Source organism: Colias croceus, chromosome 13 (genome assembly GCF_905220415.1).
Source record: "Colias croceus chromosome 13, ilColCroc2.1".
Lineage (NCBI taxonomy): Eukaryota > Metazoa > Arthropoda > Insecta > Lepidoptera > Pieridae > Colias > Colias croceus.
Window position 1 is genome coordinate 10,069,066 of NC_059549.1, and position 12,358 is coordinate 10,081,423.

The window sequence follows — 12,358 nt, forward strand, 5'->3', positions numbered from 1 at the left end:
TTCTTGTGCGTTGTGTGAAGTAAATATTTGTGGTGTGGAATATTGTAACGGTAATGTAGTTCATCAATATTATAAGGTGATGTGCAATCCGGGCGGTTGTCCAGGATATTTGAGCCTTTAATTGTGGTAAGCGAACGACGTGCTTATGTCGCAAATAATAAGTTTTTGATCCCAGGGAATTTGAATCCAATGTGGTGCCTTCGATGGCGCCCAGTGTAAGCTATTGCGGTCGTAAATTATTATTTTTCTGTATTTTGACAATTGAAAAGCGCTTCTAAGCGAAGTCTAGTTGAATAAATCAATATTTGAGTTTGAGTTCATCATGTGGATGTGACTGGTGTTCTATAAGGTCAGTTTGGCCGAGCGGTTAATTATGTGTTAATACATTGTTTTGAAACCACGAGATAAATTAATGAACGTACGAGGACGTTATAACTTGTTTTAACTTTTAATTATGTTCCAGGACTTATGGTTATCACTTGAGAGATGAGATACAACCAGATGAGATAAAGCCGCTGTTCGCAGCTGGCAGAACTCGATAAGCTATCGAATCCTATGTACAAATATCATCAAATCACAAAAAAACAAGATAATGATTGCTATGAAGCGAAAAGTAAAAGCAATTGCTAGACTGCTATTGTGTCCTATGTACGTGTAAGAATAGTACCAAAGCCAAATTTAGATGACCGTGTTAGCGGTAATGGAATCTAATTATGATAATCGACTGCCACTTGTCTGTACGGGTCTTCTGTGACTTAGTCTGACAACTGGGCAGATAATAATACAAATCGAATGCCACTTGTCTGTACGGGTCTTCTGTGACTTAGTCTGACAACTGGGCAGATAATAATACAATCGAATGCCACTTGTCCGTACGGGTCTTCTGGGACTTAGTCTGACAACTGGGCAGATAATAATACAATCGAATGCCACTTGTCTGTACGGGTCTTCTGAGACTTAGTCTTACAACTGGGCAGATAATAATACAATCGAATGCCACTTGTCTGTACGGGTCTTCTGTGACTTAGTCTTACAACTGGGCAGATAATAATACAATCGAATGCCATTTGTCTGCACGGGTTGTTACAACCGGGCGGGAAATAATAATAACCTGATTGTCACTTGTCTGAAAACTGGACAAAGAAACAAATAATTTGAATACTTAAAACAAGTCTGAATGTCACCAGCGCGAACTATATTATCATTCCAACAAGTGTGAATTATATCATTGATATTTTGAGTTTTGAATTAACGCTCAGAGCACGAGCTTCTTTCAGAATGGCCGTGTTAGCGCGTTTAATTTAAAGATAAAATTATATTTTAAAAGTAAATCAATTGATTAACTTCATTAATTATTTTAACAATAACCAATTGGATAAAAGTATTAACAGTCATTTAAATATCGAGTAATAATAATATTTCATGTCGTATTCAAAATAACGATCAAAACAACACAAATAACACCTGCGCTGACTCACACTGTCACACCACTCGAATAGTTGTTTTGATCGTACTATAAATAACGGTCGTCTGCAGTTGCAAGTCATTCTTGTCTTGACTTTGGTCGAGTAAAGATGTCTAAGAAATATTATATCAGTATTTAATTACGTAATACAACCACGATCTAACATATATGTAATTTACAAATATTTCATACATTTATTAGTATGAAAAACTACATTTGTCCAAAATATTTTCTTCAAATTTTTTATAATTTTAATTAGATTTACATAAATATAAGTATTTAGCAATGATATTACCTTGACTTATTAATGTGATTACACCCTTATTATATTTTTTACGTAATTAATAGCATGAGGGTAGTTGTAGAATTGAGAATACTCAGTCTTATTTTATAGAGATTACGCATTCAAAATCAATATTTTGTAAATCACTAACAACATGTAATTGAGAGGTTATTCAGTGAAGATAATATATTCAAATTATTATAAATCTCATATTACAAAAAGTCCCAAAATACATTCACTTGGACCTTACTTTTCAACCAAATTAATTGGGACACATGAATACACACATTCCCTTTTTTTTTCCTTATTTAATAGGGAACCCCTATATTAAACCCATCACTACTACACAGTTACTAAAACATTTCATCAATCACAACACCACACTATCCCATATCACTATCCAATTTCACTATCCCATTTCACTATCCTACACCACTATCCTACACCACTATCACACAAGTCGCATATCCTCCCTGACACAGATCTCCTCGTGTCAGACCGACGTTTCACTATTTAGACGCAGCACAAATCTATTGCTCTTTGGATCCACAACCTCCTCACTCAAGTTGAACTGAGGCAGTTGTTTGATTGTGCATATGAGTGATATATCCCCTTGCCTGAGTTGGAACTCGATGTTGTCTGCGAGTGGCCGAGCTAGGAGGTCATCTGATATGAGGGACCAGCGTTGTTCATGCCTCGCTTCATTCTCTGCGGCTAGTACTGGACCTTCCACGAGGAATGGTTCAAGGAATGCTCGGGGTGAGGCGTCTTGGGATAGGCATCTGGCGAGGTGAGCGAGTACCTAAAATGAAATAAAATAAGATGTTAATGTAAATAAGTGTAATGGTCACATAAAAATCTATTTTTCTTATTTGAGTACAACTTCATAATGCCACATTTGTTATTTGTCTAATGAAAAATAAACAGACTGTTAATAAAAAGAAAGAAATTAATTAACAAAAAGAGAAAGAAATTAATTACTATTTATTCAGATATTATTAACTTCTACATATTACGTATTCTTAAAGAAGTGACATAAAAGCAACTTACAGAATCAGCGGAATGTCTGGGCTGCTGTCTTGTAGCCCGCAGGTATTTCTGCAGCGCGCGAGCTAACGACGGGAACACCGCCTGTGCCGCTTCGCGAGGGCCCAGCGCTCCGCCTGAAATATAAGACATAACTTTTTAATCTATTCAATTCAAAAATGATAGAGATATAAGTTTGTTGTTGCACCCAATTTGACAAATACATAGCCAGCAATAAAACAATCTCCATCAATTTGACTCTAAACTGGTTATCAAAAAAAAACTTAAAAACAAAATCAAAAATCACCTTCAATTTGACACCAACTCAAACTCGACCAAAAATCTCTGCCCCACTCACTATTCACATTCCTCGCCATCCGCACCCTCCACACGAGCGCGAACGCTTCCTCCTCATCGGTGTGCAGCCGCGCGTAAAAACTCTATAGACTACCTATCTACTTAAATAAATTTAATAACTACCTGGCCAGCAACAAAACGAAAAAAACAACACCCTGCCAATTCTCTATCACCTTCAACATGACACCTAACTGGCCACTAACAAAACATAAAAAAAAACATTTTCGTCACTCGCAAACCTGGCCATTAACAAAAAAAAAAACTTACCATTCCCTGCCATTCGCACGCGGCGCACGTGCGCGAACGCGTCCTCAGCTGCGGTATGGAGCCTCGCGCGGCGCTTCCGTACCCGGCGCTCGCGCTCCGCCTCCTCGTAGTAGCGCTCGTTGTGCGCGGAGCCCGAGTCGCGGCGCCGGGACGCGCTTCCCGTGCACGAGCCTGTACCGCTCCTGAAAGAAATACACTTTATTCCACAACAATAAAACACCAATACAGCGCATACAATGTCCAATTTCGCCAAACATTGAATAGATTCAACAAAATTTTATTTAGGAGTGCTTTTGAATCTTCAATAATTCCATTAATAATAGGAACTTTATTTTACACTCACAAAAACACTGGCAATTTCAATAAACACAAATTCAATAATTTATTCAAATAGACTTCATTTAAAAATGCTTTTGATTCTTTAATTAAGAACTGATCAAACCACTGTGAACTTCGCCAATGTGACTTATTCATAGCCATAGTATAAACAAATACACTCACTATAAAGAATATTAAAATATGAAAGAAATATAATATTTTTTTTACCTGGGCTGACCAGTAGATGCGTTAGTATTGGAATCCACTTCATAAAACTTTATACTAGCTTGTGCCTTCCTTTGTGACTTTGATATAGGTATCTTCTCTAAATATGGGTTGTAAATGGGAAACTCTGTATAATATTTCTGCAGTACCCATACAGCCGCTCTTTGGATACTCAACTGGCCGATAGCATATGACCTACTCTCTCCATCAGGACTCCTCACAATCTTAATATAATACAGAGGTTCTAAATGCCTTATCTGCATCAGCACTACAGCTGTATAATGTATAAACAGTAACGTATCAGAAAAACTCGATACATATGACACTAAGGACTTATAATCAACTGCCTCCTCTCCAACAGCTAAAGCTTTCGTTGCTTCAGTAATTTGTACAATATAAAACAACCAGTATGAAAATGTACATACAGCCAGTATGACAAACATAACTGCTCTAAATACGAAAATTCTTGGTAATACTGCATTTCTGGGGCGTAAGAAAACGGCCCACACTCCAATAGCTAAGAGAACTAACTTAAACGCTATAGACAGCAAGATTCCTTTACATTCTCCTGTACAAGATAGCAACTGTATTCTCTGACTGGGTTGTATTGCCATATTATCTGATAGTCCAGGGAAAAACCCTATTTTCGGCAACACAACCATGGCTAAAGGGCTTACAAAGGAAACAAATGACAGGCCCAATGCCACTGTTGTTGTGAAATATCTTGAACAGACAAAACCTAGACCATTATCTGATTCCATTGGCCAGTTACTAACATCCTCCATTGATTGTGAGCCTTCTGAAGTATTCCCAGTGACGGCAGTGGTAGTTTCCCCCCAGTTTTCATCTTGGGGAAGTATTTGTACTTCGATAACTTCCTGACCATCTCGGCCAATTTCTGGGTTAATATTTACACTAGTTTGGAATGGCGCCATACTACTATCTATACAGTCTTTTCTTTGTGACTTGGTGCTTCTGAAAATTAATGGGTGTTATTTAGTTAAAGATTTTAGTGTTGCATAAATAAATAATAACTAAATAAAATATCTGTGTATATTGAACTAAAACAAAACATATGAATAGTTACTGAGACAATTTTCTCAACTTACACATACTCAAGTCATTCAATTAGATCAACGAATATTTTATGATCAACATTATCTAGACTTAGTATAAAACTTTCTAACGAACGAAACTATAATTTCGGTTACACGGTACGGAAAGAGTCATGACTCTTTGATTCTTAATCACAGTTCTTCATTGAGACTTATTGACAAGTTTTAATCATTTAACTTGTATAAATCAATATAAACACCTTTAGGTATTAGGCCCGAGGCCGTTAAATAAACAAACCTTGTGCTACGATGAGTATTGTGTGTCCGATGTCGAGAACTTCGCCGCGAACGGCTACTTAATTCGGATCGCACGGATTCCGTCTCCATTATACAGATATATCACAGTCACGTCCTCCCGCGCCTTACCCATGGGCTAATTTCTTTATGGACCTGCAATAATCCACCGTGTAATCACATCACGAAATCGGGGCAATTAAAATACTTGCTACTCCACAGAGCATGATTGCGGACCAAATCCAGTTTTCACACAGAACACATTGACAAAGTGCACATATTGATTGAAGTAACTAATTATAGCATTGACTGAAACACTGCGGCACGTAAATTACCATTGCATTATTGATATTTATGGGAATTTCTAATAGGAGCGTCGTTTACAGGTGTCGTCTTGGAGAATTCATATTGAGTATTGTTCGAATAAATTAAAAACAAGTCATGGACTGCTAATTTTAGTTGCTATCTGCTTCCGATACGTTTAAAACAGTATCTTACTATCTCTCTCTTAAATAAATTACGGCTGCCATTTAATTTGCCGTATTATTTTCGTTTGGAAATCAAAAATACTTTCTCAGTGTTACCCGATTATCGTTAATGCAAAATTTTAAATATTGAACTGTACTGATGAAATATACATATTTATTTATACTAAAATAAAATGCCCTGTAGATTATTTAAAAAGGAAACTAAACTTTTAGGTTTTGTATTGTTTCAATGAGGTGAATAAAAATAGTGTGGGCCATAACCGCCTTAACACGAAAACCTAAAATAATAATATATAATGTTTAGTGGGAAAAATATAAAGATAAAATATGTACGAATCGTATCATTCGTATTGATTGAATGATTTTACCTGATGTTTAATATTGGTGGTTGAAGAAACTTAATGGGTTTATTAATTCAAAACTTATTAGTTTTTTATCTAATTTATGGAACTATGATAGCTGTTCATTGCTGTATGAAACATAATGGAAATTAAGTTGGAAACACATTCGAATGGATATTTTTAAACATAATCGTGCTCATGTTAATGCCAAAAATTTTAACCTGCACAAGTTATAATAATATTTTTTGCAACTTTTTATATACTGACAACACTTAACTGGCGGCAATTCGAAAAATATAGAACAATTGATTACGACCGAAGATAATGATAAGATAACAACACCTACTCAGAGATAAAGTGTTACCCAGATTTATTTTAGTCATGAAGTTATTGTGAAAATGGAGGAAACCAGGAACAGGCCAGAAAGACGGGAGAGGGTGGAAGACCTTCATTTGGACAGGGTGGTGGCATCACAACCAGAAATAGGACCAACACCACCTGACGGTGGTTATGGATGGTTGATATTGTTCGCTGCAGTGATATACAATGTTACAGCACCAACCTTATTGTTGCTATATGGATTAGTGATTTTGAAGTCACTGCGGGAAGAAGATCATGAAGAGGGTGAACGATTACGTATTTGGGATTTAGATACCGCTTTGGTGCCAGTTATTTTCACTGTGATACGTTTGTTATTAGAGTCATGGTGTAGGGCAGTGGCGAAGACGTTTAACATGCCGCGTTTTACGGCACTGTCTGGATTATGTATGACCGTGGCTGGAGTTCTATTATCAAGTTACGCGACCAGTATCTATTCTAATGACCACATTGTGAATATATTTGCAGGGATACTAATTGGTAAGTAAATAATAACACTGACTTTTTAACAAATAAATAATCACAGTTATTTTTGGTTAAATTTATCAAAATCTGTTGAGCCGTTTCGCGTTTTACGGATAAGACATGGAAGTATTTAAATATGTTTTGTAATTAGGGGAATTAATCCATTTAACTGGTGATGATGTTATATTATATCCTTTATTATATTTGTTCTATTTTACCTGCCTCATAAAAATTTAGGTTATCGCAAAAACTGTTTAAAATAAAAACAATGAGATCAAGGTGTTAAATATAACGTGAAAAGTCATTGAATAGACTTCAATAGTATCATTTGCGGCTTTGTTATTGAAGGTCAGGACACAATAAACAAGTGACAAAATCGTTATTTACTTAACTTATTACTTGCAATATGTTTCCGTAGTTCAGTTCTAATAGTAAAATTACTTTTACATTGTTAAATCTCATTTTATAATGTATGTAGTAAATTTTGGTACATGCTTCGTACAAATAATTACAAAGAAACTATTACGCATTCTGATAATTTTTCTACGATGTTAACTTTTTAGTACTTATTTCAAGGAAAATATTTCAAAAATCTTGTGCCTTGACCTTGTTTATAGACAACTAAACAAACCTGTTTTAGTCTGTGATTATTATTATTAATTTATTTTCATTAAAATAATATGTTGTGTAAAACCAAGGTCGATTTCGTAGATTCTATTATACCTACAGACATTTGAATATGAGTAATAAAAATAAAATATAACAGACTATGAAGCTTATCTACTTTATTGCTACCCATAACTTTCTAATTAAATATGCACCCTATCGAAACAACGCAACACTCACGATCAATTTATAATTTTTAAAAGTATTAATAAAAAATAATATTTTCAGGTATCGGTTGCGCATTAACCGGCCAACAGACAGACTTGATTATCACACACTACTTCCGAGAAAAGCTGACTATAGCTCAACGCATAATCAAGGTGGCACCTGTGATAGGAAATGTCCTTATGCCTCTACTGATTGGCTATCTCTGTACCATTTACTCAAGCGAAATAGTCGTCATGATATTTGGAGCTATAATAATGCAAAATTGCGTGTTCCTGGCTTCATACACCAGACCCGTATACATAGAAAGGGTGATACGTACTACATATAACATGATTCGCGATGGAGCTGAAGATGACGATGAAGTCATATTTTCGAACCAAACAGAGACAGTAACTAGAACTAATCCCGTAGCAACACAAGACGAAGATGCTAACGACGTTGTAGTATTCAAATCCAGAGAAAACGCTAGAGAGATAATGGATCCTAACGTTGAAAGTGGCCAGAGTAGATTCTCATCAGATTTCAGCGCAATGTTCGATAGTTCAAGATCCAATAGGTTTTCGTCAGATTTCGGAGCATTGGACGTTACCAGTTACAGTCGTATAAGTGGGTATCAAGAGTTGGAGAGTATAGATAGAGAGGCTCAACCTCAGCCTTTGTATAGAGAGACTACGGTGAATGCACCATCGAATGGTCTTGTGTTTGCTGCAGAAGTAACGCCAGGTACTGCAAGGCGTACTGCGTTCTTGAAGAAGAACTTGATAACAGTGGTTAATATGCTGAAGGATTTGAACTTCTATCTATACACGCTGCTACATTTGTGTACCACGTATAGTGTTCTAGTGTTAAGTGTTGTTTTCCCGCCATTGATGTGGGAGCAGAATCCAAGTTTAAATGTTTGGACGGTGGGTATTATCTTATAAATCTCTTCCCTCTCGTTTACTCATCTAATATCTTTATAATATTTCGCAAACAATGCATTCAGGTTTTTTTTTTTTGCTTATTAGCTTTCAAAATAACGTCGTTCTATAATGTTTTATCAACACGTAATAATTTGATCTGATTGATAATAATTAAAATTAATAACATCTTGGAAATAATAATTAGGGTATTCATCTTCTTCTTCGTCTTTATTCACCATTTGAAGTAAGCATATGTAATTTAACAAATCTATACATATAATAAATCTGTAGAAGGGTCAATTCTGTACATTGAAAATATTGAAAAAATAAATACCAGGGGGTGCATGGGCGTAGCTAGCCATGGGCTCAAGGTGGGGCAACAATAAAAAATAATATTATGTAACTAGCAACTGTATGTACCAAGTATGTACCCAAAGTTATATCCAGGTCTTCAAATGCCGGCGGCCGTACCGCCGGCATTTGCGAAGGCATTTGTGAAGGCACTCGCGAAGGCATTTGCGAAGGCATTTGCGAAGGCATTCGCGAAGGCATTCGCGAAGGCATTTGCGAAGGCATTCGCGAAGGCATTTGCGAAGGCATTCGCGATGGCATTCGCGAAGGCATTTGCGAAGGCATTGGCGAAGTCATTCGCGAAGGCATTCGCGAAGGCATTTGCGAAGGCATTGGCGAAGTCATTCGCGAAGGCATTCGCGAAGGCATTTGCGAAGGCATTCGCGAAGGCATTCGCGAAGGCATTTGCGATGGCATTCGCGAAGGCATTTGCGAAGGCATTGGCGAAGGCATTCGCGAAGGCATTTGCGAAGGCATTAGCGAAGGCATTTGCGAAGGCATTCGCGATGGCATTCGCGAAGGCATTTGCGAAGGCATTGGCGAAGTCATTCGCGAAGGCATTCGCGAAGGCATTTGCGAAGGCATTCGCGATGGCATTCGCGAAGGCATTTGCGAAGGCATTCGCGATCTCATTCGCTAAGGCATTTGCGAAGGCATTTGCGAAGGCATTCGCGAAGGCATTTGCGAAGGCATTCGCGATGGCATTCGCGAAGGCATTTGCGAAGGCATTCGCGATGGCATTCGCGAAGGCATTTGCGAAGGCATTTGCGAAGGCATTCGCGAAGGCATTCGCGATGGCATTCGCTAAGGCATTTGCGAAGGCATTTGCGAAGTCATTCGCGAAGGCATTTGCGAAGGCATTCACGATGGCATTCGCGAAGGCATTTGCGAAGGCATTCGCGATGGCATTCGCGAAGGCATTTGCGAAGGCATTTGCGAAGGCATTCGCGATGGCATTCGCGAAGGCATTTGCGAAGGCATTCGCGAAGGCATTTGCAAAGGCATTCGCGAATGCATTTTTTCTAGTGTAGGCACTAGAAAAAAAAAGTGTAAAGTAAAAAGTATCAGTGAGTTGTAGAACGTGTAACACAACAAAAGTGAAATTGGATAAGTTAGTGGGGTAACTAATTGGGGTACTATACTTATTTTTCTTACAGTTCATGTAACATAGAAGCCTCAGCTATTTTCTTTTTTCGTGTGTAATTCGTTATTCGAATTATTCTTATTCAAAACACCTACCACACCATGAAATAGATCCAAAAATCTTCAGCCGTTTGGTCGCTGGGCGTATGACACTTGTTAGTTGTTAGTCAGTCAATTTAGAGGTAAATAATACTAATTATAAAGGTCGCATTTTCTATGTCGCCTGTCGACTTTCGAGAATCGAGTGTGGAATTTCTTACGGATATTAAGCTTAGTAGTTACCTAGTAGGTACTTCAATTTTTATAATGGTTAGGTATCTACCTACCTTTCAGGTCAAAGCTAGAGTGGGGCAAGCGCCCCACCCTGCCCCACCGTGGCTACGCCCATGAGGGGGTGTTACTGGATCGATACCAAACCCAAATATGTGATTAAAAAATTTTTGTCTGTCTGTCTGTCTGTCTGTCTGTCTGTATGTGAAGGCATCACGTGAAAACTAGCGGTTCGATTTCGATGAAACTTGGTATAATTATACCTTATTATCCTGGGCGTAAAATAGGATACTTTTTATCCTGGAAAAATACGTAGAAAAAAATTAATCTTAATTTTTCAGTTTTATCCATAGACGTTGTTCCGTAGAACCGCGAACACACGTTGCGTATTATTATAGGCCTAGCCGTATTTGGGAATTGGGTCCAATAGATATTTATAAGATGTTATTGTCAGAGGTCTCAAAATGGAGAAATAAACCATCCACGCGAAGACCGACATCCGCGCGGACGGAGTCGCGGGCGGAAGCTAGTTACCTAATAACACACATATTCTAAATTTTCAGATATCATCGTTAACATCAATAGCGCACGCCGCTGCTCTGATTTTTGTAATTCTTTGCGTATTCTTGCCTGAGAATATAAACGAAAAGGCAAAATTATGCACTGTATTTTGTGTATGCGGCGCAATCGGATTCTATGGTAAGTTAAGTTAATTAAAATAAAATTTCAAAAATAAGTAAAACATTAATAAATAACTTATAACATAAAACAAACTAACTAGCAAAGTTTTTAATTAACAATGATAAAAACGTCTTAATTCTATACCTACCTTTTTATTTCTTAACTATTCGCATTTTTATTCATAGATACACTTATGTTATCCTATATCTTATGATACCATTTTCAAATTTTACGTAAAAAATCGTTTAATAAATCAACTGGGAATGCCTTAGATCAAAGGGGAATTCCCTAATTCCATATGGCATAGACAATAACATGACATTTCATTTACAGGTGTTACCCTATCATCGAACAAAAACTACCTAGTAGTTTGGTGCATGTTTTCCAGTCTCGCCACAGCAACGTGCGGTGTTTTACAACAATCTTTATACAGTAGTACATTAAACGAATTTAGTACTACTGCTACAGTTACTACTGCAAATACTATTGTAGCCATTATTATTATGATTTGGGCCGTTTGTTACAGCTACGCGTATCGCACGTGTTTCTTTATCGCAAGTCTGTTACAGACTGTCACGGCTGCCGTATTTTTAGTTGCGTCGTTTAGGCGACGGAGGTAGTTTTAGATTTCTAGCGTAGAGTTATTAAAATTTATTTTTGACTACCTTTCCGCCTGCGGCATCCCCCTCAATCTTAAACTTAACTAATTATATTCTAAAACCTTCCTATTAAATCACTGTATCTATCATAACGCCATCAAAATCTGTTTCGTAATTTTAAAGATCTAAGCATACAGACACAAACGGCGGAAAGCGACTTTGTTTTATACTATGTAGTGATTTATGTTAAGTTTAAGTTACCAATTTGAAATGTGCTGCTTATTGCAGTACAATCGAGGCTGCACACATCTAACTTATTACGCAATAGATGTATTATATTTTTTATTTATTATAAAGATAATGTTATAGATATAAAACTAAAATATGCGTGGAATAATAATTTATTTATAAGAGATCATAGTTAATTGATGGATAAATAATGTACAAGCATAAATTCATAAGATACAGGAATAAAATCAAATTACATATATCATTGACATACAGAATATAATTTAATAAATAATTATTAAATCTAGGCGGTAAAATAAGCTATAGTTATAATAATATTTATACAAATTAAGTACCTACATAAAATGTGAACCAAAATTTTGTTAAC

General features: G+C 36.7%; 2 protein-coding genes across 3 annotated transcripts; one reads left to right on the top strand and one right to left on the bottom strand.

Moving 5' to 3' along the window:
• Window positions 1-1,635: 1,635 nt before the first annotated feature.
• LOC123696927 (vang-like protein 1) lies at window positions 1,636-5,695 on the bottom strand. Of its 2 annotated transcripts, XM_045643322.1 has the most exons (6): window positions 5,626-5,695; window positions 5,295-5,446; window positions 3,945-4,916; window positions 3,399-3,580; window positions 2,799-2,911; window positions 1,636-2,550 (listed from the first exon to the last, which is right to left on the bottom strand). In XM_045643322.1, exons 2-6 carry the CDS (start codon window positions 5,381-5,383, stop codon window positions 2,242-2,244), a joined length of 1,665 nt encoding a protein of 554 aa, XP_045499278.1. In that variant the 5' UTR covers window positions 5,384-5,446; window positions 5,626-5,695; the 3' UTR covers window positions 1,636-2,241. The 2 variants fall into 2 exon arrangements, with proteins under 2 accessions (XP_045499278.1, XP_045499277.1); XM_045643321.1 differs by having other exon boundaries at window positions 5,295-5,687.
• A 735-nt stretch (window positions 5,696-6,430) lies between these two features.
• On the top strand, window positions 6,431-12,314 carry LOC123696691. The gene is made up of 4 exons (XM_045643041.1): window positions 6,431-6,977; window positions 7,857-8,701; window positions 11,026-11,161; window positions 11,477-12,314. Exons 1-4 carry the CDS (start codon window positions 6,518-6,520, stop codon window positions 11,761-11,763), a joined length of 1,728 nt encoding a protein of 575 aa, XP_045498997.1. The 5' UTR covers window positions 6,431-6,517; the 3' UTR covers window positions 11,764-12,314.
• The last annotated feature ends 44 nt before the right edge of the window (window positions 12,315-12,358 follow it).

What these genes read in the sequence shown, in the direction of transcription:
- LOC123696927 (XM_045643322.1), bottom strand. Translation starts at nt 5,383, where the DNA reads ATGGAGACGGAATCCGTGCGATCCGAATTAAGTAGCCGTTCGCGGCGA. An exon ending in AATACTCATCGTAGCACAAG is followed by an intron (nt 4,917 to 5,294) that starts GTTTGTTTATTT and finishes ATTAATTTTCAG; the next exon opens with AAGCACCAAGTCACAAAGAA. An exon ending in GCATCTACTGGTCAGCCCAG is followed by an intron (nt 3,581 to 3,944) that starts GTAAAAAAAATA and finishes TATTTCTTTCAG; the next exon opens with GAGCGGTACAGGCTCGTGCA.
- LOC123696691 (XM_045643041.1), top strand. Translation starts at nt 6,518, where the DNA reads ATGGAGGAAACCAGGAACAGGCCAGAAAGACGGGAGAGGGTGGAAGAC. An exon ending in ATTTGCAGGGATACTAATTG is followed by an intron (nt 6,978 to 7,856) that starts GTAAGTAAATAA and finishes TAATATTTTCAG; the next exon opens with GTATCGGTTGCGCATTAACC. An exon ending in CAAGTTTAAATGTTTGGACG is followed by an intron (nt 8,702 to 11,025) that starts GTGGGTATTATC and finishes CTAAATTTTCAG; the next exon opens with ATATCATCGTTAACATCAAT.